A 25,320-nucleotide genomic window follows, 5' to 3' on the forward strand; every position below is an offset into this window, starting at 1 on the left:
TGCGCCCGCGAGATTTTCGTGGCTTCTTACCACCTTTGCGGCTGGAGGGTCTGTTACTCTCGCTGGTGTTGTTGCGAAGCTTTAAGCGTGCAAGCCATTCCTCCTCAGTGAGGAGTAGACGACACTCCTTGTCGACAGAGCTGAAGCGGTATTCTTCTTCCGCTGCTCGATGTGACGTTACACAGTCTTCCGATCACCTCTTCCATCGTTAGGTCGTTCACATCAAGTAATGTCTCGATTGAAACTTCGACTTGCTCGAGGTGATCGGGGACGACCTACAGCATCTTCTTCACGATTTTTGTCTCGTTGATGCTCCCACCGAGAGTGGTGATGCTGTTGGCGAGCTCCGTGACCCGCATTGAAAAATTATCGATGAATTTGCCAGTCCTTAAAGTGGATCTCTGAGAGCTCCTTCCTACAAGCTACTCGATGTTGGACTCCCCCGCAGCACTCGCTGCACAACCCCGGGGTACTCGGCCGTTTATCCTCCCCTCTAGCCCGATAGCTTGCCATAACCCTTGCGCCAGCACTCGGCGGCAGCGTGGAGGAGTGAGTGGGCCTGCTTGGGATGGACCCCACGATGTGTGTATTTTCACGCTTTGCATTTTATTCTACTCAAACCTGAGACCTGTGTGTTGTTAAGTTGACGCTTTAACCACTTGAGCTATTCAACTGGACTGTTGATAAAATTGGCTCCTCCGCAATGATATACCACCGATGACTTAAACCAGGCTCTGATACCACTTGTTGACTTCTAGCAATTGGGAGGAAAACGTCGACGAAAAAAACTAGCGAAAATTTGTTCGAGGAAAAAAATAACAGAAAGTAAAAGGAGAGAGAGAGATAGTTACTGAAGACCCGAGGATTATTTCTATTTAGTTGAATACTCTAAATAACAACTTTAAGCCTAAAAATGGGAAGTAGTGCCCAAAAACTTGGGCTGGCCAAAATGGCTAGCAAAAATTAAGTCTTCCACTCAAGCAAGGAGCATTAATTTAGATTTATCAAAAGTTAAAAACAACTAACGAAATCTAAGGAAACCATAGCTTTTATTTAACATTTTCTGCCTAGGGGCTTTTATTTGTTGGCACACCAGACATTTACTCACGTATTCCACGATATCCTTTTTCATACTTCACCACTAGAAGTGTTGTTTCAAGTCTTGATACATCTTTGTACCACCTGGATGTATCGAGAAGGGTGAGTTGTGTGCTTCAGTTAGGATTTTGTTCATTATTTCACTCACAGTTGGGACACATAAACGTCCTTGATATAATAGTCCATCATCTGTTGACTTAGAAAAACCGTCCACTAGGCCTACTGTCAACTAATCTAGGATTTTGTTTAGGCTTGGGTCCTTACGTTGTGAGTCTATGATCCTCTATCTGAGCGTGAGACGCACTGTTAGTCGGGCTATTTTGGCTATAACTTCCTTGGTTACTACCACTATGTCAGCTCGTTCGAAATTAGCTCGCACTCGTGACTCCCTTGTGATGAGGGCCGACGAGTGTACTATTTTTTCGACTTAGTGCGTCAGCGACTACGTTTGTTTTTCCAAGGTGGTACTAGATATCTATGTCGTAATCTTTTTCCAGCTCTAGCCATCTATGCTGTCTCATGTTCAATTCTTTTTGTGTGAACAAGTATTTTAGACTTTTATGGTCCATGTAAATTTGGGTCTTTTCGCCATACAGGTAGTGTCGCAAAATTTTTAACGCGAACACCACTACCGCCGACTCCAAATCATATGTAGGATAGTTTTTTCTCGTAATCTTTTAATTGGCATGACGCATACACAACAACCTTGCCATGTTGCATAAGTACACAACCCAGCCCCTTTTTTTATGCATCATTGTAAATCACATATCCCGCAGAGCTTTCTGGGACCGAGAGCATTGGGGCGGACACTAGTTTTTGTTTTAGTTCATGAAAGCTGACCTCATAAGTATCATTCCATACGAAAGGTATGCCCTTTTTTGTCAATTGGGTGAGAGGCGAGCCTATTCTAGCAAAGTCTTGGACGAACCTTCGATAGTAACCCACCAATCCCAAAAAACTTTGTATCTCGGTGACCGTAGTTGGGCATTTCCATTTCGTGACGGCAATCTTGGTGGGATCTACTAAAATTTCGTCTTTGGACACTACGTGTCCCAAAAACGAAACCTGTCGTAGCCACAATTCGTATTTGGAGAATTTGGCATACAACTTGTTCTCCCTTAAGATAGTTGGGGCTTTTCGGAGGTGCTCTTGGTGTTCTAAGTTCATTTTCGAGTATATCAGGATGTCGTCTATGAACACGATCACAAACGTGTCTAAGCACTCCTTAAATACTCGGTTCATTAATTCCATGAACACTGCTGGGGCGTTGGTGAGGCCAAAGATCATAACCACAAACTCATAGTGGCCATATCTAGATTGGAAGGCTATTTTTAGTATATCTTCGTTTTTAATCTTAATTTGATGGTATCATGATCGAAGGTCTATTTTGGAAAACACTGTTGCCTCTCGAAGTTGGTCAAATAGGTCCTCGATGCAGGGTAATGGATATTTGTTCTTTACCGTCCTCTTGTTTAATTCTTTGTAATCAATGCATAGACGCATACAGCCATCTTTCTTTTTAACAAACAACACTAGCGCACCCCAAGGGGGTATGCTAGGTCGAATGAAGTCTTTATCTAATAGATTTTGTAGTTGTGATTTAAGTTCTTTTAGTTCTGCTGGGGCCATGCAGTATGGGGCTTTAGAGATGGGTCCCGTTCCTGGTTCCAGTTCTATTCCAAAGTCTACCGCTCGTGATGGATGGATTCTCGGGAGGTCCTCCAGGAAGACATCTGTGAATTCGTTTACTATGGGTACCGTATCTATTGTTTTCTCCTTTCCTTTTGTGTTTACTGCACAGGCTAGAATCGCCAACCCCCTTGTTGTACCAGGCGTCTAACTTTCATCATCGATATTATTTTTGGGTGGTGCCTATGAAGGTTCCTTTAAACTTAAAGGTAAGTCCATTTGGAGGTGTGAATACCACTTCTTTCTTATGGCAGTCTATGCTAGCAAAGTTTTCGGCTAGCCAGTCCATTCCTAGTATGACGTCAAAATCCGTCATATCTACTACTTTTAGGTCTACATGATGGTTCGTCCAGCTATTACCACTTGTCCGTTTTTTACTCTATTTTTTGTAACTAGGTCTACCCCTGCTGGGGTACCGACCGACAATACATTCATTAAGGGTTCTACTACGAACCCTACTTGACTAACAAATGGCAAAGAAACAAACGAATGGGTAGAACCCGAATCAAACAATGTCAATGCAAAGTGTCTAGTATAGAAAGCTTACCTGTCACCACGGTGCTAGACGTTCCTGCCTCTTTACTGGTCGTTTCATATGCCCTGGTCTATGCACAGGTTTGCATGGTGAGTTCTCGAATGACTAGACCCCTAAGGGGTTCCCTTGGATTTCCCGTGTCCCTTGTAGGGCAAGCTCTGGGCACGTGACTTGCACGACTGCATTTATAACACACACTGGAGCCTACCAAACATCTACCACCATGTTGTTTTCCACAATTGCGGCACAGGGGTTTTTCCGGTACTAGGTATCGGGCTATTGGGGGCGGAGTAGGTGGCCTATTCTGATGTCGAGGTCTCTGGAGAGGCGGTTGGAATTCCGTGGGTCCGACCTCGACAGGGTGTTTCTTTCCTATGACAACCGTTGGCTCCGGGTTTTATTCCTCCAGAGGTTCCTCCAGAGCTTTGGCTATTCTCAAGGTCTCTTTGTAAGTTTTTGGGTTAAATGCCTCCAACATGCAGCGGACCTTCGGGTTCAACCCCAACACAAATTTCTCCGTCTGTTTCTCTTTAGTGTCTGCTAGTGACGGTGCGAACCTTCTTAATCTCATGAATTCCTGATCATACTGATCCACCGTGCGTTTGTCTTGGGTCAGGTGGTTAAATTCTTGTTGTTTCTTTATACGGGTTTTCTTTGGATAGTAATATTTCAGGAAGGCTTCCTTAAAGGTTTCCCATGTTGTGATCCCCTCTCCTAGGTTCATATTCGGTTTATTATCTGCCCACCACACTTCTGTGTCTTTTTGCAGTACATATGCCGTGCATGCTACTTTATGGTCATCAGGGCATCTCATTGATTCAAAGGTCGTTTCCATGGTTGTGATCCACATTTGAGCCACTGTGGGATCTTCCTTTGAACCGACGAATGGACGGGGGTTATATCGTTTGAAGTCTTTTAACCAACTCGCCCCCCTGTCTGGTTGTGGGTTTTTGGTCGGTTGTGTGGCTACGGTTGCGTGGTCATCGCGTTGGCTGGTTGCGTGGCCATTGCTGCGACTTGTTGGGTAGCTAACAATGTGGTCTGTTGTGTGGCCAGCATTGTTTGCATTGTCGTTTAGAGTGACTCCAACATCAATCTTGTGGTAGGGTCTAACCTAGCCTGTGGTGCAACTTGAGGGGGCAGTGTGTTTTTCGGAGGGGGTGCAGATTGTGGGGGAGGTGCGTATTTAGGAGGGGATGTAGCTTATGGGGGAGGTTTGTATTCAGGAGGTAGTTCGAACACATAGGGTTCAGTAGTTGACCCTTCTTGGGAAGAGCTTCTTTCGGCTTCTCTTCTTCCCCATCTTCTAATGGGATGTCGTCCTCTCCCTCTCCTACCTCTTCTACGCCCACTGTGCGGCATGGTTCTAGAAACCAAGAAAATGATTCTATCTAAGTCTATGATTTACTTATAATATTACTTACATTCTACTATATAATTCAAGGAAAAGAAAATATAAATGTCGTAACATAAAGACATGCATTGATACAAAATCACATCATAGCATAAAATCATATAGTATCATGACATTCAATTTTTAAAGTCAATCACATTAAATATATTACAAAAAAAAAATATTCGTCCTTCCCTCATCCAACGCAAGTTGTACCTGACAACGACGGAGCATCGACAATTGGACCGTGGAACATGTCAAGCCTACAAGATCTATAACCTAGAGATCTGACACCAACTGTAACGGCCTAGATCTATCGTTAGTAGATATTGTCCTCTTTGGGCTTTCCCTTTCGGGCTTCCCCTCAAGGCTTTAAAACACGTCTGCTAGGGGAAGGTTTCCACACCCTTATAAATTGTGGTTTGTTCTCCTCCCCAACCAATGTGGGACATCACACTGAATAAGATATATACAATAGATATTTGGTAAAGATGATAGAGATATATTTGGTAGATTATCTCGGTTAAATCTTTGAAAGTATGTAGTAAATTGAAACCCTATATATGTCCATTAGACAGTACTCTCTAGAATGTACTTTTATTCCTTTTTTGTTGTACGTACTAAAGTCCTTTTAGCCAATATTATTCCTTGAATTTTCTCTCTCCTGTTCTTTATGTTCATCTTGATCGAGTGTGTGCATTGTTGAGCGATCCTAACAGCTGGTATCAGAGCGAGGCAAAATTCATCACAATCTATGAAGATAGAAATTTCAAAGATTGGAATTGAAAAGTTTGATGGATTCGATTTCAGTTTCTGGAATATGCAGATTGAAAATTATCTGTACTAGAAAGATCTTCACAAACCCTTGCTGAGGGTGAAGCCAAATATTATGACCACGGAGCAGTGGAAGCTCAAGGATTGTCAGGCCATAGGGTTGATCCGATTAACGCTATCCAGAAAGGTGACATTCAATATCATCAAGGAGAAGACAACATCAGATCTATTGAAGGCACTGTCAAATATGTACGAGAAATCATCGGCTATGAACAAGGTGTATTTGATGCGTAGGTTATTCAATCTACAAATGTTTGAAGGTGGATATGTTGCTGATCATATAAACGAATTCAATAAGATGTAAGTCAACTAAGTTCGGTGGAAATTAATTTCGAAGATGAAATTAAAGCATTGATTTTGATGTCATCTTTATCCGAGTCGTGGGATATTGTTGTTGCCGCAATCAACAGTTCACGAAGATCTGATAAACTAAAGTTCGATGAAATTCGAGATGTAGTTCTTAGTGAAAGTATTCGCAAACGGGAAATCATAGATTCATTAGGAAATGCTCTCAGTGTTGATCGAAGGGGAAGAAGTAAATTGAAGGGCTCAAACAATGGGCGATCAAAATCAAGGAACTGAGGAAAATCTCCAAACAAACAAAATGCAAAGTGTTGGAGTTGTGGAGAAAAATGTCACTTTCGGACAGATCGTACAAAGCGGAAGCATAATCACAAATCAAAGGATAACGATGATTCAGTAAATTCAACAGAAGACATTGGAGATGCTTTAATCCTCAATGTGAACAGTCCAATTGAATCCTGGATTTTAGATTTAGGTGCATCTTTTCATTTGTCTCCAAATAAAGAGTTGTTTCAAAACTTCAAGTCTGTATCTTGCCAACAATAAAGATTTGGAGATCAAAGGAAAAGGGGATGTCTGCATAAAAACTCCGATAGAAAATCAGTGGACATTAAAGGATGTCAGATACATTCCTAGTCTTAAGAAGAACCTAATCTCTATTGGTCAGTGGGATAGCATAGGTTATGCAACAGAGTTTGGGAAGAGTTCGTAGAAAATTGTGAAGAGTGCTATGGTGATAGCACGTGGCACAAAATCTGGGACTATATACACCATCGCAGGGTGTATGAACATGACTGTTGTTGTTGAGAGTACTTCAAATTCAAGTATATGACACAATAGACTTGGACATATGAGCATTAAAGGAATGAAGATGTCGGTTGCGGAAGAAGTTTTGGAAGGTCTGAAATCTGTTGACATGAGTCCTTGTGAGAACTACGTTATGAGTAAACAGAAACGAGTTAGCTTTACAAAGACGATTAGAGAATTGAAGAAAAGTACTGGGACAAGGAAGCAAGTGGGAGTTGAGGTTGAGTTGCTGAAAGATTCACCTAATGATGTTGTAGCGGATACTCAAGAAACTCTTGAGACTGTTGCTGAGGAACCAGAAGCGAAGCAAGTGACACCTAAGCAGGTGTTGAAAATATCATTCAAAGCTATCAAAGTACCAGATAGGTACGTACCTTCTTTACACTATCGGTTGGTGACTGATGAAGGTGAACAAGAGCCCCTTGATGAGGCCCTACAGTTAGGATACAACTAAGTGGGAGCAAGTCATGAATGATGGGATGTCTAGGCTTCAAAAATGCGTTACTCTTTCATCTGTTGAGGCTGAGTACGTGGCAATAGCTGCAGCTGGAAAGGAGATGATATTGGATGACAAACTATCTAGAAGAATTAGGGTTGGCGAGGAACACAAAAAGTGATACCATTTCACTCGGATAATAGTGGAAGATGGTAATGTATTTGGAGAAGATAGAGGGTGTATGGAATCCAGCAAACATTTTGTGTTGGTGTTGGAACATTGAGGTTATGCAATGCCTCAAGTGGTATGGTACAGATTGAAAATGAAATCTTTGGTTGATTGGATCAGTCTCTAGAGGGAGATTGTTGGATTGACTGGACGAGTCTTCAAGTAAAAGATCTGATAGAGATATATTTGGTACATATTGGTTAAATCTTTAAAAGCTATATTTAGTAAATTGAAACCTATGTATCCCAATTATGTAGTGCTTCCAAAATATACTTTCCTTCCTTCTATACTCTCTTATGTTGTACATACCTAAAGTCATCAATAAAACTTTTAGTCAATATTTCTCCTTTAAATTTCTCTCTCCTGTTCTTTGTGTTCATATTGATCGAGTGTGTGCGTTGTTGAACGATCCTAACAATTTGTGGATAATGATTCTCTTCATTCAAGCTTCTTCAATGGCGGACTTTGAGTATAGTTTAGTAATCTCTTAGCAGATCGACTTAACCTTGTGAAAGTATTGAGCAATTGTCATGTTACATTGTGAATTTGATAACAATTCGTTCTCTAGAAGTTGTAGCCTCGCATTGTTCTTCTTTGAGAACAACATCACGAACGTATCCCATGCTTCTTTTGGTGCCTTGTCACCCCAAAAATGCTCTTATCTGGTTGTGGTCTTCAAGGCAAACATTGATTTACCTGCCTTTGATTCACCATTTGCGCAAGACACCGTTAAAATTCTCTATGGCGGTGTAGTTTCACTCCCGCCAACGACCTCCCAAAGGTCATGTTCTTGTAAATAGGACATCATGCATATTGTCCACGTGTAGTAGTTGTTGTTAAGCTTTTTTATTCCTTCCAATGATTTGAAAATCACCCATCGTGTTGGCTATACCTCAGTAATGCTAAACAAGTTCTTTCGATGAAAACTTGTAGAGTCACAGACTACTCATGACACAAAGAAACTCACTCACTCATAATTTCAAGAAATTGTTTCTAATTTGGAGTATCAAACATAGCACCAACTATAGAGCATACTATAAATTACAAGAGATCAGACAACCTACACTGACCTCGCTCTAATACGAGATTGTTGAACACAACATTTTGTGAAAAACATTATCACTTTTTATTAACACCAATCGAGAAGAAATTACAAAATACTCTATAGAAACTACTTCACTTTGTGCTTTGTATTTTTTTGGGATGAAAAGTTAGGGAGGGTGGAAAGGTATTTATAATAAAAACTATGACAATCTATTTTAAAAATATCTCAATATTTTTTTCTAAAATATCTATTTCTAAAATACTTAAATCATTTTACTAAAATGAATATGTGCTCATACAATTATTGGGCTTGATCTGGTTGGGTTAGTGATACAAAATTAGATTGTCATATTTACAAAACTTAATACCAAGCACGAGTTTTAAATTATATTCCTCAAACCAAACCAAACTAAATCGAACCAAACCGAACCGACCGAACGGGCTCTGTAGAACTCAAACCGTGGTTTTAATTGGCGCTAAATTTGGTATCATTTTGCGTTCCCTCTTACTGAAAGTGAGACAAAAACGCTGGTTTCCGTTCGCTCTCTTCTTCTTCCCGTCCTTCGCGCTACGGAAACTGCTCTAGTAGCGCCGCCGTATTCAGCCTCCGGTGGTTCTGACCCACGACCCAGCGAGCGACGTGATTCGTGGCGGCGTGTTCATCTGCACAACAGTTGAGTGCTTCTTGGGAGTTAGACAATCTCCATGCTCTAATCGACGTCAGATTCGAACACCCACAGGCCGGACATCTTCAAATCGGTTCACCCAAATCCTGTTAGGTTTGCATTGGCAGAATCGAGGCAAGCGTTCCAGTTCGTTTCGGTAAGATATAGGTGGTAAAGATCTGCTTAGAACCTTTCAAAATCAATTAATATTATTAGCTTAGTGACCTTCTGTGAATAGTTTAATTATGAAAACTAATCTGAAAAAATGTTGTTCTCCATCAGTCGTACCTGGTGATTTCTTATTGAGGTTGTCTTGATGTCTGTTAGTTATTTCTTTATTCACAGGTCTGATGATTTACACAGCCATCGACACCTTTTATCTCACTGATGAGCAGTTAACGAACTCACCTTCGAGAAAGGATGGGATTGATGAAGCTACTGAAACCTCCCTGAGAATCTATGGTTGCGATCTCATCCAGGAGGCTGGCATATTGCTTAAATTGTAATTTCATAACTATTTCATGGGTTTCATTTACCACATGCGAGCAAGACTGTATGTATATATATATATAATACATTTCTTCTTTCAGGCCTCAAGCAGTCATGGCTACTGGGCAAGTTCTATTCCATCGTTTCTATAGCAAGAAATCATTTGCCCGCTTCAATGTCAAGGTTATTGTTGTTACAATTATTAGTTTTTCTGTGAGCACATCAATTTATTTTTCTAAATTGAATGGCAAAGAAATGCTATCTTAAAAATTTAAATTCTACTTGGACGGTCTCTCATAGCTATTCTAGCCTGCTTGATGTCTCTTTTTTTGGTCATCCTTTGGTTGTTTCCTTCTTATACCTCTCTCTTCCTTTCTCTCTAAACCTTCCATTTGTTCAAGAATGGGTCAATCGTCTAAAAAAAATCATTTGTTGTGCTTGTTTATGATCTTTAATTTTTTTAGAATACTTGCAACTTAATTAACTCTACTTGTTGTAATAAGCTCATAAAAAAGCTAAGGATTTCACCTATGAAAGTATGGTCTTTTGGTTTTTTCATTACAAAAAAATGATAAGTTTCTACAATTTGATTGCTCTTCTTCTTAAAATTTCTTTTGATTTTTTTTTTCTGATGTGATGCTTTTTTGGCTATGATAATTCCTGCAGAAAGTTGCTGCTAGTTGCGTGTGGCTTGCCTCGAAGTTGGAGGAAAACCCTAGGAAAGCCAGACAAGTAATTATTGTTTTTCATAGAATGGAATGTAGGAGAGAGAACTTACCCATTGAGTTCTTGGACCCTACTCTCAAGGTTTGAACTTCAGGTTCCAGTTTTGAATCTTAGGATCCTTACTTTCTTCTTTTGTTAAGCAGAGGGTTGTTTATCAGTTGCCAAGTAAAAAAGGTTTTCAATCATTGATCTTTCGTCATAGAAATAATTTGCAGTCTAGCTTTGCTAATGTAATGTATTGATTCTGTCCCCTTCTGGGCTATGTTCTAGCTATTTCATTACTCTTTATATTTTTTCACGGAAATGACCTCCTAGTTTATTTTTTGTAATATTTTGCAGAAATATGCAGACTTGAAAACGGAGTTAAGTAGAACAGAGAGACATATATTGAAAGAGATGGGTTTCATTTGTCATGTTGAACATCCGCATAAATTCATATCTAACTACCTTGCAACGCTTGGAACACCTCCAGAACTGAGGCAAGAAGCTTGGAATCTAGCCAATGACAGGTTTAATAATCAAAAGTTTTGTTGCCTTGACTTTTGAATCTTATCGTCTGGATTGTATCTTAATGACTGCCTTGTTTATTTCAAATGCTTTTATATGTTCGTGTACATGTTGTCTATCTACATAGATACATTACACTGGGAGGTAGTAATTTGGTGAACTGAAATATAATTTTCTTGTTGAATTTTTTAGGTCTTCAATTGGGTCATGGTGGAAACAGGTATTTTTTTAACTTTGAACCTACTTCTGGACCATTGGCCACCTATTTTAATCCCAACAAGAACACTTGCTTTCATATAGGACATACAGAAAAAAAAAAAGAAAAAAAGAAGGCCCAAGAAGGAATGCTCAAACCCGCAACTAGCTATATGAAAAGGGGTTCAATCCATGAGGAATAAAGCCTAAAGGATAATTTAAAAAGCCTTAGAAACATAAGCCAAAAGGGATTAATACACGGGGACTCTCTTGTTGCCAGTTGTTTCCTTGATCAGGAAAGCTTTTTGTTTTTGGTGAAAATCCTTCTTCCATTATGATAAATGAACATACAATGTAGCTGGTGCATTCACTTATTCATACAAACCCATAACTAACAAAACTTTGTTTTATGCCTTGTATCCAATCCACATTAAATGGACAATTGTCCAACCTTCCTACAGTTCTCCATCAATCTTTTAGGCAAGTTGCTACGTGACCAAAGTTGCCCGTGACTTTTAGGTCCTCCAGAGCTTAAAAAAATTTCATGTCTATTATGAACATGTTGCAGGAGTAAGTAGAACCCTGCCATTTCATTGTCTTCCACCAAGTTTTTTCCTTGAGAACCTAATTTCGATTAAGTCTCTTGTGACCAACCATCAGGGTCCTTGGATGAACTTTTTAACATTTCCTTTAACAACTCCCGAATGATTCTCTTCTCAGATTTCACGTTTGAGGGTTTTTTATCTTGTTCAAGATAGAAAAGTATGTTCATGAATTTCTTTTTCTTAGTAGCTTCAAGACAAAGTCAGATAGATTTGCGAGATCATTATTGTATTCTAGATAAGCTTTTTTTTTTTTTTTTAAAATAAAAAATGGAAAAAAAACTAATGGTCAAAAGAGACGAACCCCACGGAAGAGTGAAAAAAGAAAAGGAAGTATTACAAAGGAAATCGAAAGGCATCCCTATTTAAACATAAATCACTAAAAGAAAAGTTGACGAAAGGTTTGGAGTGAAGAAGCCTCAAGTCTTGCTAATTCGAACCGATTCTACCAAGTGAATGCTTATCTTCAAAGATTTTCAGATTCCTTTCCAACTGAAATTTCGAAATTATAGTTTTAGCCCCATTTAACCACAACGATTCGACTTGAACGCCAACAAAGGACCTACTAGAAGTTACTGTATATAATCACGATGGAAGAAGAACAAAGAAAAGTTCTCCTTTTTGCAGCAAAAACTCTGTGAAACATAAGTATTCTCATCCCCCTCACAAAGGCATTGAAGTATATACTTCTTTTTTAATCATATTTCTTTCTTGGACTAAGTAAAGTTTCATTAATTCTCCTTCCTCCAAAGATGGAAGACTCAAATCTTGTGTAGAAATAGAGCCTGAATTGGATTTGGCATCAATCAATTAAATCTCGGTCTTCTCTTCACTCTTTCTGATAACTTCAAATTTCTCATGAGCTAGAGGGTTTTGACTTTTTTTTGAAGAGAAACCTACAGAATAGGAGTAAGCATATCTTTGTTGTTGCCTTGAAGAGGAGTAGCCCATTCAAAGGTGGTAGATATAGGCTTGCGAAATTCCAAGATGAAAGAGGTGTGAAGAAGACATGGCGATGAGATTCTTAATTTTCTTTGCAAAGGTAGCATTGGATGGCATTTAACTTTGGAGGTTTTCCTATGCTTAATTCTAGGATGGATATATAAAAAAAAATATGAACGTCTAGAAAATTGAAGTTCTTTTAATACTTAAAAACAAAAATTCTATATTGTATTATTGTCCCTGTAGGGGGCTTCTGTTAATCTTGGGAGAGGGGATCTTTGACTTTGGAGTCCTAGCATTTCTGAGGATTCTCTTGTAAAATTCTTTTGAGCATTTGGTGAACCCCTCTGTTGTCTCGCTTCGGTTTTCTCCCTGTTGTGGAGGGTTAAAATTCTAAAGATGGTGCAAGTCTTGCACGGAAAAATTAATACGCTAGATCGTGTTATGAGGTTTTTGCCTACTTGATCAGTCTGCAGTGTTTGTTCTTTGCAGAGGCGCGACTGAGGATTTTGACCATCTATATGGGAGCTGTATTTTTGCTAGTTCGATGTTGGTCAGTTTCTTTTAGGAGATCCGCTTCCAGGTTGTAGATCGATAATTTTGTGTGATGGGAGTCCCTTTTTCATCCACCTTTCTGTGAGATGTGATTTCTTATTTTAGCTTTATTTGGCTTGCTTCTATCAGCCGTTCAGTTGATTATTGATCCCATCATTTAACCATTGGAATAGGACCTAGGTTAGGTAATATGGCATACATGTACTGTATGTACCTGATGCTGTTACATGGATAGCACTGTTAACAAAATGTCTAGATTTTATGTAAATCTTCTTACATATTCTGAGAATTTGTTAATTTTTTTTTTTTATGGAGCAGTTTACGTACAACATTGTGCGTTCGATTCAAGAGTGAGGTTGTTGCTTGTGGGGTTGTATATGCTGCTGCTCGAAGATTTCAAGTCCCCCTTCCTGAAAATCCACCTTGGTGGAAGGCATTTGATGCAGAGAAGTTGGGAATTGATGAAGTCTGTCGAGTTTTGGCCCACTTGTATACCCTTCCTAAGGCACAATATATCCCAGTCTGCAAGGATGGAGACACATTTACATTTTCTAATAAGTCACTGGATTCACAATCCCTTCCGGTCTCCAAGGTGTTTTAATTTATTGCTATGCTTATTTTATATATATTTCATTGTCTAGCCTTGCTGTCTGATCTTTTATGGCTGTATAAGTTGAATTTTGCATCTTTCATTTTTCAGGAAGTTCCACGGAGCAGCCCGACAGCTATCGATGATGCTTCTATTGCAAAATCCATCCCAGGAACTAATCCTGAATCAGGTGGATCCAAAGATGAGATGGTTAAGTCATCCTTACACAAGCTCAAGGAATCTAAGAAGTGTGATGATGAGTCCAAGAGCGTTCTGCTTGAAGCCACTACTAGGGAGGAGCTTGTGCCTAGATCGAAACCTGACCGAAGAGCTGAGAATGGTGAAAAGAACAAGGAGAGAGAAAGAGATAGGGATAGGGAAAGAGAGAGGGAAAGAGACAGAACCAAGTCTCGAGATCGGGATAGGGGACGAGAATCTGACAGAGAACGTGAGAGAGAGGATGCAGACAGAGAGAAAGTCAAGGATCGAGCTCATCGCTCGAAGGATAGGAGCAAGGAATTGGGTAAGTTCTGAATATGATTATTTGCTGCACTTCGAGACAAACAGAATACATGGAGTTGAATTTAAATAATAGTATTTGCAATAATAAATGCAGGAGGGCATTTGGAGAAATCAAGGCACCACTCATCGCGAGGTATTGGTTAGTTTATTTTTCCTTGATACATCGTTAGGGTGCTTCCTTTCCATGTTAATGAAAATTTACTGCTTCCTGAATGGTAGTGAATGAAAAGAAAAATACTTTGTTCGTCACTATTATTAACAAGATGGCAATCCTTTGATCCTTTTCAGATCTTGATTACCATGGCTCATCATATTCTTCCCGCGATAAAGAACGCCATAGGCATCATTGATAGAATGGAATCAGGTCAATCTTCTATGATAGGAGGGGTGGCATAGACTTGCAAATGAAGATAAAAAGGCAGCATGGGCTTGTTCTCTCTTGGATTTGTACCAACTCCAAGTACAGTACAGTATTGCAGATAGATTGTTCTGATCTATCAGAGAGTGTCAACAGATTTAGTGAGAATTCTTATTTTTGGTATACGCCCACCTTGATTTGACAATTATGTGTTCACCATTTTAGATGACTAATTTGCAGGTTTAGAGCCACTAAGAAGTATGAACTCGAAACGGATGAGAAGCTTATAGGGCTCTAATGAATAGGTAGGTACTCGGAATGCGAAGTTAGAAAGTTGTAGCATCTACTTGGGTTATCATTAATTTGTTTGGTTTTGTTTTGTTTTTCCACCCCATCTCTGGTTTTCTGGAATTGATTAGTCTCAGGAATTCGATGCTGAAATTGGGAAGGTGTGCCAGAAATGTAACACAATGGCAGCATGAAGGTTTGACAGTGGGCATCTCTGATTGATTGAGCATTTCAAGTATATTAGCAGACAGACCTTTCTCTGTTCGTTTGACCATTCTTCTCAAGGTGTGGGTACTTTGAATGCCATGTCTATTTAGTTTCTGCTTAAACTAGTTTAAACCGTGTGGTTAAGGACATGTTATTGAGCAATAATAGCAGAATGCAATTTTGACGCGAGGTAGATAGATTAAGTAGTGATTTTCTTCCAAATAATTCGTTTTTAAGTGGTTTGTCAAAGGAACAACATATCCCAGGCTTGAAACAAACGCAATCATAGAAACACAGAATAGTAGAAAGTCCAAAATGATTGATGAAGATTGGGAGGAAATAGATCTTGGATCACCATCATCACTTCGTCTTCTCTTCGTACACTTGTGTAACCCAAATTTTGGAAGTAAAGAAATAATTACATGAACAAACAAAATAAATAAAAGTAACTGCAAGTTTGAAATTGTCCTCGAATCCTTCTTTACTAAATAATTTGTTAATTTGTTAACGATTCTACAAATTTCTTAGAGGGTGAGACATCATTGCTTTCCCCAAAATAATAGGCAAAGTAAAAGTATTCTCACCCATGCAAATAAAAAAACCAAAATAAAATAATAGGCCAAAATAATAGAAGTAAAAGTATTTTCACCCCTGCAAATAAAAAAAATCATTTTGATTGGGAAGTATAAAATAGGCTTTTGAAGTATTCATCTTCTATATTAACAAATTTAGTTAGAGAGCTAAATATGTTTTATACAAACCCATTATATAGGATAGACTCAGTCACGAAATCTGTTGAATGGGTTTCGTTGTGGATTCTTCCTTTAAAAAAACCTAGTTGCGACTGACTCTTTCCTCAATAAAGACAGACAACCTTCTCCTTTTTTTTCGAGTTGGTTGATTTGATAAATAGGCACAAAGTGGTACGTTGTTACACACTCGATTTGTGCTCGAATAAAAAAAATACATATCATACCTTAGTACCCTAAAATTATTTATGGTTCCTTTTATAAAATATGTGATTTTATTTAGTTTGGTTACAAATTAACTGGCTAATTGTTGTAACTATACGGTGTATGGTAGGGTTTGCATTTATAAATTGAAATAGAGATGTATTTAAAATGTCATGAATTTACCATTTTTATTAAAAATTTAATAGAAGAAGTATTTTTTTTAATTTTTTAAAATTGGATGGCATTTTAAACTTTTGAATTTTAAAACTTGTTTTTTGGTCCAAAATAATTATTATTTTTAAAGGTTATTAGGTATTTTTATATTCGTTAGAATGGGAAGGATACTCCCAATCAAATGAATCCAACAGATTCAACAGATTTCCTATTAATCCTTCCCTCCTCTCTATAAATTCATTCCTCCTCTAAACTATATTATCACCTATGAATAATTAAGGGGATGTGGGACGTCGGTTCCTTTAATAGTTTTGAGGGACGGTCTCTCAAAACTATTATTTAAGGAACTATCATCCACCATCAAAACTATTATTTAAGGAACTACTAGAATGAACAAATTCAATCGTATATGATTATGTTTTCTATATTTAGTTAGGTTCCAAATTATGGTCGGTCAGGTCTCAAAATGAATAAATAAAAATAATCCATCTTAAATTAAGTAAGAGAGATAATCGATATTGAATCGACTAAGTCAATCGATATTGAATCAAGTAAAAAAAAATCGATATTGAATCGAGTAAAAAATATTCCTATTGAATCAAGCAAAGAAAGATAAGCTAGTAAAAAAAAACAAATTCTCGTACAAGAGTTAGACAAAATTACAAAGAATTATAGGGTGAGTTATATTGAGAAAGCTAAATATATATATATATAGATATCCTTAATAAAGAATAACAAGTGGGTCATATTAACAACATAATACATCCATCCTTATTCATACAAACCTTTAGATTATTATTTAAAAATAATTTTTTTTATTTTTTTTTATTTATTTTTTATTTATGTTAATACATACTATTATATGGATATGATTAATTTGAAAATAAAATAATATGAAGAGTCTTAATCTAAAAATAAAATAATAAAATTATTATAAAAAATAATTAATTAATTACATAAATCCTAATAATTGTGTTGAGTACAAGTTGGATGATCTAACCTAAGGCACTTAATATTAACTTAATATGATGATTATACGTTGATTAATTGGGTAAATAGGTTGATCAAATGATTAACCATACTAGAAATTATTTATGCTATAATAAAAAAAAATACAAATCTCATATATGATACAGTGAGTTTTACTCCTTATATATTATAAAATGTGTAATTTAATTATGTTTGCGCGTCTAATTGTTGTTAATTGTTGAACTTTCTTTATTATTTGCTGGATTGTTGTTAATTGTTGAACTTTCTTTATTATTTGCCGGTCTGATTTCTGGTCACAACCTAATATTATAGGTAGGATTAAATTATATTGAAAATGCGAATATTAATAAAACTCAAACTTTTCCGTATAGATTTAGGATAAAACTATTCTTTTTAAACGCTTTTTTTTAAATTAGATGAAAATTTTTAAACTTCTAAATTGGAAGGATTTGCTATTAGATTTTTTTTTTTTTTTTTTAAAATTTTTAAAACTGATTCGTAATATTCGCTCACATAAAAATGAATCTCAACCGATTCAACAGATTTCCTAATAATCTTCCCATTCTCTTCTCTATAAATTCATCACGCTTTGCTCACTCTTCACAAACTCCTCCCAGTCTTCTTCAATTCTCTGCTCTCCTCAATCTCCTCTCTACTCTCTTCAATCTCCTCTTTATTTCTTTTTTTTTTATTTCATTTGTTTGCTATGGATATCGATTTGACCCCTCAATTGCCCAAGAAGCTCTACGGCGGCGATGGAGGCTCCTATTACTCCTGGTCTCCCGCCGAGCTTCCCATGCTCCGTCATGGAAACATCGGCGCTGCCAAGCTTGCCCTCGAGAAGAATGGCTTCGCTCTCCCTCGCTACTCCGATTCCGCCAAGGTCGCTTACGTTCTTCAAGGTACATTTTCATTCTTCTTTTCTACTCTGTTTCAAACTCAAATTTCGGTACCCAACGTTTCTCTTGTTCTTGCTCTGTTTCAGGCAATGGAGTCGCCGGAATCGTTCTACCAGAGAAAGAGGAGAAAGTCATAGCAATCAGGAAAGGAGATGCAATCGCTCTTCCATTCGGCGTCGTCACATGGTGGTTCAACAAGGAAGCCACCGATCTGGTGGTTCTCTTCTTAGGCGACACTTCCAAAGCTCACAAATCCGGCGAGTTCACCGATCTCTTCCTAACCGGCGCCAACGGAATCTTCAACGGATTCTGCACCGAGTTCGTTTGCCGAGCCTGGGATCTGGATGAAGCGTCCGTGAAATCTCTGGTAAAAAGCCAAACCGGAACCGGAATCGTAAAATTGAAGGAGGGAGCAAAAATGGCAGAGCCGAAAAAGGAGCACCGAGACGGAATGGCGCTGAACTGCGAGGAGGCGCCGCTAGACGTGGACGTGAAGAACGGGGGACGAGTGGTGGTTCTGAACACGAAAAACCTGCCGCTAGTAGGGGAGGTAGGCCTAGGGGCGGATCTGGTGCGATTGGACGGGAGCGCGATGTGCTCGCCAGGATTCTCGTGCGACTCTGCTCTGCAAGTGACGTACATAGTGAAAGGGAGCGGAAGAGCAGAGGTTGTGGGAGTGGACGGGAAGAAGGTATTGGAGACGAGAGTGAAGGCGGGGAATCTGTTCATAGTGCCGAGATTCTTCGTGGTGTCGAAGATCGGAGATCCGGAAGGGATGGAGTGGTTCTCCATTATCAGCACTCCCAATCCTGTGTTCACTCACTTGGCCGGAAGCATTGGGGTGTGGAAAGCTCTGTCGCCGGAAGTGATGGAGGCCGCGTTCAACGTGGATGCTGATTTGGTGAAGCGATTCTCTTCCAAAAGGGCTTCTGATGCAATCTTCTTCCCTCCCTCCAATTAATTATTTTTTTTCCTCCGCACAATAAATCTTAGATTTCATTTCTTAGGTTTAATTTTGGATTTCGCCTTTTTTTTTTTTTTAATTTTTATTTATTAGTTTTCAGATTTTCGTTGTTCTTCTTCAATTTTAAGATCGATGTGTTTAGAAATCATTAGAATTAAATAAAAATTGACTTGGATGACATATGTGATGTTATATACACCATTATTCACTCCAGGTGTATGATCTGATCTTATAACTAGTTATTAAAAATCTTATCGAAAGCTTGTCAATCCATTGTGGAGTCGTATGCACTGCACAAAGGGTAATGATCATCAACTTGCTAAAGGGCCTACCTTTGGTGTCCCCTCTCGTCAAGAATTGGGACCTCACAATCACTAGCCAATATGCTTTTCTCTCATGCCTTTCTTCGTTCATGGTTCGGTATTTAGTGTTCGCATAGAGGAACCACACCAATCCATCCCGAATTTGGTGGTTAAACTTACCACGTGACGATATTGTAGGTGGTTAAACTCTACTGCAGTGGGAGGTCCGGGGAGGTCAGGATCATAAAAAGCTAGAAAAAAAAAAGCAGCAACGAAGACAATAATAAATACGGAAGTGTCAATAAGGGATCGTCAAAACACCAAACAATCCAATGGAAAGACGGTTTTCCTGTTCCGTTTCTTGTGTCTTTGTTTCTATTGCATTCTATCACCGTCAATACCTCGGTGTAGGTCCGGGATAATCCTTTGTTCCACGTCTGGGTCTATTTACAACTAACCAATTAAGAATTCTCAAATGTACTCGTACTAGCAAGTGCATCTTTGATACAGTCATCAATTCTCTCGAGAGGTCACAATTAAGTTTAAATTAAACCTAATAATTTTGTACAAAGTTAGTTTGGTACAAAAGTTCATCAAAATCTATATAAGAGGTTGTCGAGTGCACTTTCTGTTTTGTCTGTCCAATTTGGAACTACAAGCTCTTGTCAAATGAGCTTGGTTTTAGATGAGTAATCTCCCCACATTGAAGTGTCAGCACACGACACTAATGAACTTCGAGTAGTCTTGGCTTCTCATTTTGACATACAACTGTCCTGTCTACTCTGGTACTCTCGGGATCATTTCTCTTGACTATCTTGTCCGACTAGACGCTTGACTCTGATACCAACTGTCACAATCCTACTTTTGTGATCGCGCGACATCGTGATCTTGACACGTTCACGACCAGCCTTAAGGGGAATTAAGCCCTATATATATATATATTTTTTTTTTCGACCTTAGGCAAGATTTGTCTTCGCCAATTGAACATTGCTTGTACGGAATCCAAGCTTGTTCGACCACACATGCCACCTGCGCATGCATATTCAATCGTCTGCGACATAACCGACTTGCCTCTACACTAGGCCAAGTCATTCGGCTCGACCTTGCCTCTGCTTAGGGCCAAGGTCTCCCAATGCACCATCGAGTCTCATCTTGTCATCTCAATCTCCATCGACATGGCCCATATGTCTTGACGCCATCCCGAGTCTTAAGGTGTCATCGGCCATCACAACTCGCTCGGTCATGCCATTGAGAATGGGCCCACGTGTCGCTCATCTCATCGTGACTTCCCGAACATTCATCAATTTGAGTTCCATCGAGGCATTGGCCTTCTTGTGCCCATGCCATGTCATTTACGTATACCGTGCCGAATAGCAGATGTATGTAGCAACCTCCAACATGCGGGCTGGGGCACAATACCGACACACCCGCGCCGCCCGATACTGTCCTTAAAAAACTCATTTCAAAGGAAGTCGCCCAAGACACTTGTCTCAGCACGCTTTCCCACGCTGTGACACACATATGTGCCACAGGGTAGCTCACTTAGGCCGCTTGATGGGCGCCACTTGAGGGTCGCTGCTTCTCTTGTCACAACGTGAGGGTCACAACCTACTCTCTTCATAGTTAGTTTGTGACACTGAGTACCTTATTCTGGGGACACTATGGATGCGACCCACTTTTTTATATGATATAAAAAATGTGATCACTAATCGTACATGTGGAGACATGTGAGTGGGGGCATCCTATGCAATGAGTATTGCATAAGATTGGACCATGAAGAAAGTTACTCTCACTTTAGCATGCGTTTACTATTGAGATTGATTTTTTCAATCAATGACCTAGGTAACTGATCTTAATTCTCAGCTAACTATGAACTTCTGTTTATTCAGAATTATCCTTAGATTTGCACAGGTGAGAGTGGCCCAAGTTCGCCAACTCAATAAGCCTCACATTCCAGGATAAGACTGGTTGAATAACTGGGGACTTGCGGTGCAAGATGGAATTCTCTCATACCCGCTTTTAAGAATAGTAGAGAGGTTGTTCCCTTAAGTATTGACTCCAAGTCTTGAAAAAGTGACACCGCCCTCTCATTGGCCCGAGAGGATTTGGTTTAGTGGTTGAACCACAAACCAATTGTTCATTAGAGGATTGGTGGGACTTCAGAAACAAGAAGTAACTTCAAGGGTAAAACAGTAAATTGACCCAGCTCTAGTTACGAACAACCTGTGAAGGATCGACTTAGTAATCATGGTTATATTAAATTGACATAAACAGATCTATAGTGAGGGGAGTGCAACTACTAGACTATAGTGGAGTGTCCTGGTAGTTAACGAATGTTGGTTAACAAGGTTAATGAGTTTAGCCTATTAATCTCAGATCGTTGGATCCCATGATCTAGGTTTATTAAGTTCCTCTCCTAGCTCATATCGGACTAAACCTTAGAATAGCACGATGAGTGAGTTCAAATGTTTGAATTAAAATTAGAAAATATGAGCTAAATATATACAATATATTTAACCGCATTTTGTTTTAATTATGAATTCGACGAGTAAGATTTAAATATTGTAATTATGAATAGGGATTCATAATCAATATGTGCCAGAATTGATTGAGATTAGCATCTGATTTAACGTTAAATATTAATTAAATTGTTTAATTAATCCTTTAATATTATTTTAATTTAAAATTAATTGTTGAATTAAAATAGAAAAAGTCAAAATGTTGACTTTACTTCATAGAAAAATCCATGTGTTGAGTGAATGGAATATTGATTGTTAATATATGGTTTAACTACATGATATGAACCAAGAGACATCAATCATACAATATGCTTCAATGAAGATGTGGAGAAAAGGTTATCAAAATAATCAAAAGATGTTTCAATTCATGCTACATTGAAGAAGAATAAAGTTTGATTGTTGTAAATTTTGGGTGGGTTATAATTTAGAGTTATTGTGTTTTATGACTTTTTATTTAATTTCGGTTACATTTGCATAATGGCTAATTATGGCCATAAAGTGTGAATGTTACAACTTTTGGAATGCCTTTAATAGTTTCATTTTGAGGCTATATAAAGCCATCTATGTTGTATTTGTAATAAGACTTAGAAGATATATCAAAAGAAGCATTTGTGCTTTTCTTTAGCCAATGGCTAAGTTTCTTTGCAATTCTATGTAGTTTAGATTGCATGTAGAATCATTCAAGCTCGACATGATCAATCTTGCTTGTGGAGTGATTCGAATCTCAAACAAGTGTTTGAGATATTTGATCAACAAGAATCATTGAAGCTAGACATGATCGATCTTGCTTCTGGAGTGATTCGAATCTCAAACAAAGTGTTCTTGGCTTGAGATATTCGATCGACAAGGTAATCCGAATCTTCTTCCCCTTGTAGTGATTCCTTATCTTATCATTTGGTATCAGAGCTTCAGGCTCAAGATCGGATATATGTTTCCTTTGCGTTTCTTTTCAATTTGTTTTTTTTTTTTTTTATCTTTTTAGTTTTTAATCGACCCAAAGTTCAAAATTCAATCTTTGCTCTATTTAAAATTTCGAGAGGTGAGAATGAGAGCTTCATTTGTGTAAATGAGTGCAAACAGAGTGGCCTAAAATTCCTTGAGTGTATACACGTGAGAGAGTGTTGTGAGGTCCTTCGTATTTCCATAACTTATTTTTTGCAGCAAAGTTTCACAAATAGATTCGAGGACGAATCCTCTTGAAGAAGTGGAGAATGATATGAACCAAGAGACATCAATCATACAATATGCTTCAATGAAGATGTGGAGAAAAGGTTATCAAAATTATCAAAAGATGTTTCAATTCATGCTACATTGAAGAAGAATAAAGTTTGATTGTTGTAAATTTTGGGTGGGTTATAATTTAGAGTTATTGTGTTTTATGACTTTTTATTTAATTTCGGTTACATTTGCATAATGGCTAATTATGGCCATAAAGTGTGAATGTTACAACTTTTGTAATTTTCATTTTGAGGCTATATAAAGCCATGTTTGTTGTATTTGTAAGAAAGACTTAGAAGATATATCAAAAGAAGCATTTGTGCTTTTCTTTAGCCAATGGCTAAGTTTCTTTGCAATTCTATGTAGTTTAGATTGCATGTAGAATCATTCAAGCTCGACATGATCAATCTTGCTTGTGGAGTGATTCGAATCTCAAACAAGTGCTTGAGATATTTGATCAACAAGAATCATTGAAGCTAGACATGATCGATCTTGCTTCTGGAGTGATTCGAATCTCAAACAATATTCTTGCCTTGAGATATTCGATCGACAAGGAAATAATGATATGAACCAAGAGACATCAATCATACAATATGCTTCAATGAAGATGTGGAGAAAAGGTTATCAAAATAATCAAAAGATGTTTCAATTCATGCTACATTGAAGAAGAATAAAGTTTGATTGTTGTAAATTTTGGGTGGGTTATAATTTAGAGTTATTGTATTTTAAGACTTTTTATTTAATTTCGGTTACATTTACATAATGGCTAATTATGGCCATAAAGTGTGAATGTTACAACTTTTGTAATTTTCATTTTGAGGCTATATAAAGCCATGTTTGTTGTATTTGTAAGAAAGACTTAGAAGATATATCAAAAGAAGCATTTGTGCTTTTCTTTAGCCAATGGCTAAGTTTCTTTGCAATTCTATGTAGTTTAGATTGCATGTAGAATCATTCAAGCTCGACATGATCAATCTTGCTTGTGGAGTGATTCGAATCTCAAACAAGTGTTTGAGATATTTGATCAACAAGAATCATTGAAGCTAGACATGATCGATCTTGCTTCTGGAGTGATTCGAATCTCAAACAAAGTGTTCTTGGCTTGAGATATTCGATCGACAAGGTAATCCGAATCTTCTTCCCCTTGTAGTGATTCCTTATCTTATCACTACATGTTTGCCACATAATCCTAGAAATTGAAGTAGAATTTTGAGTGTCCAAATTTGGTATCTCAAATTTGCATGAGCATGTAACTGTGACTTTATAAATGGAGTAATCAAGGTACATGAAATTTTGTGGAAAAGAACTTTTGAGAAAATTCCTAAAAAACTCTCTCTTCATATATACTAAATTTCTTCAAGTTTAGTCACTCACCCGATTCCACAATTTTATTTTAAGGCCGGAGAATAGTAGGGAAGACACTAGTGGTAGTTCAAAATCGGTTCATGAGGAAAACAAAATTAAAACAAGAAGGAAATTTGAACTACCAAAACGTTAGTACTCAAACTCCTTGAATTTTAATGTTTTAGAACCTGCCAGCTAATTTACTATAATTGATGTACTTAGCGTGCCTAAAAACCAAATTGTTTTCGGAGGTGTGATATTAACACTTTCAATTAGTATCAGAGAAGTTGTAGGCACTTCATTTACATTAATTTGATCATGGTGGGGTACCATTTCATAATGAAAATTTGTGATTGCTAATCTGGACGTTTATGATTTTGACATTTTTTTTATGCTTACATGGGATACAATTATTGTAATTGGCCGGCTTAAGAAAGGTCTATAATTTATAGAGTCATTAGAGTCCATTTTAGGTTGTAATTGATAAAAAAAATGGAAGAGATAACAAGCTGAATCGAAGAAGAACAAGAAAGAATTTTTGCTTCCAGACCTGACCCGACTCGACCAGCTCGACCCCCGAGCGCTCTCTCTTCCAGATTGGACCATCATGTTGTTCATCTGCAACTAGTTTGTGGCAGTTTGGGTATTTTTCTGCTGGTTAGGGTCTGGTTCAACATTTTTTAGGGTTGATTCGGCCGATTGGTGATCCTCGGGAGCAGTTCAAGTTATTTTTTAATTATTAATGTAATAATTTAGTAAATTGCTTGTTTTAAAATGCCAAAATAAGTCCACGTTAGTGTGTTTAATTAATTATGCATTGTGAATATATGTTTTAATTAAATAGAAAATGTATATGCATAAAGTATGCCATATAGATTTAAAATTCCACCATCCACTAAGCATGTTTCATGCATTACAAATATGTTATAAGTGTTATAATATATA

General features: G+C 37.9%; 3 protein-coding genes across 11 annotated transcripts; 2 read left to right on the forward strand and 1 right to left on the reverse strand.

Annotated features, from left to right (window-relative positions):
• Positions 1–3,719: 3,719 nt before the first annotated feature.
• Positions 3,720–4,157, reverse strand: LOC111438392. Its single transcript, XM_023076298.1, has one exon. It carries the CDS (start codon positions 4,155–4,157, stop codon positions 3,720–3,722), a length of 438 nt encoding a protein of 145 aa, XP_022932066.1.
• Positions 4,158–8,879: 4,722 nt separating this feature from the next.
• LOC111438419 (cyclin-L1-1-like) lies at positions 8,880–15,205 on the forward strand. Of its 9 annotated transcripts, XR_002709663.1 has the most exons (11): positions 8,880–9,189; positions 9,378–9,534; positions 9,623–9,704; positions 10,188–10,328; positions 10,587–10,756; positions 13,367–13,640; positions 13,749–14,160; positions 14,254–14,298; positions 14,448–14,678; positions 14,758–14,822; positions 14,937–15,205. XR_002709663.1 is itself a non-coding variant. In XM_023076338.1 (10 exons), exons 2-10 carry the CDS (start codon positions 9,383–9,385, stop codon positions 14,507–14,509), a joined length of 1,299 nt encoding a protein of 432 aa, XP_022932106.1. In that variant the 5' UTR covers positions 8,880–9,189; positions 9,378–9,382; the 3' UTR covers positions 14,510–15,205. The 9 variants fall into 9 exon arrangements, 6 of the variants coding, with proteins under 6 accessions (XP_022932106.1, XP_022932103.1, XP_022932104.1 ...); XR_002709662.1 differs by having other exon boundaries at positions 14,448–14,822; XR_002709661.1 differs by having other exon boundaries at positions 14,758–15,205.
• Positions 15,206–17,766: 2,561 nt separating this feature from the next.
• Positions 17,767–19,049, forward strand: LOC111438408 (glutelin type-D 1-like). The gene is made up of 2 exons (XM_023076319.1): positions 17,767–18,031; positions 18,115–19,049. The coding sequence occupies exons 1-2, from the start codon at positions 17,836–17,838 to the stop codon at positions 18,987–18,989; spliced, it is 1,071 nt and encodes a 356-aa protein (XP_022932087.1). The 5' UTR covers positions 17,767–17,835; the 3' UTR covers positions 18,990–19,049.
• Positions 19,050–25,320: the final 6,271 nt, after the last annotated feature.

Source organism: Cucurbita moschata, unplaced genomic scaffold (genome assembly GCF_002738365.1).
Source record: "Cucurbita moschata cultivar Rifu unplaced genomic scaffold, Cmos_1.0 Cmo_Scf00074, whole genome shotgun sequence".
Classification (NCBI taxonomy): Eukaryota; Viridiplantae; Streptophyta; class Magnoliopsida; order Cucurbitales; family Cucurbitaceae; genus Cucurbita; species Cucurbita moschata.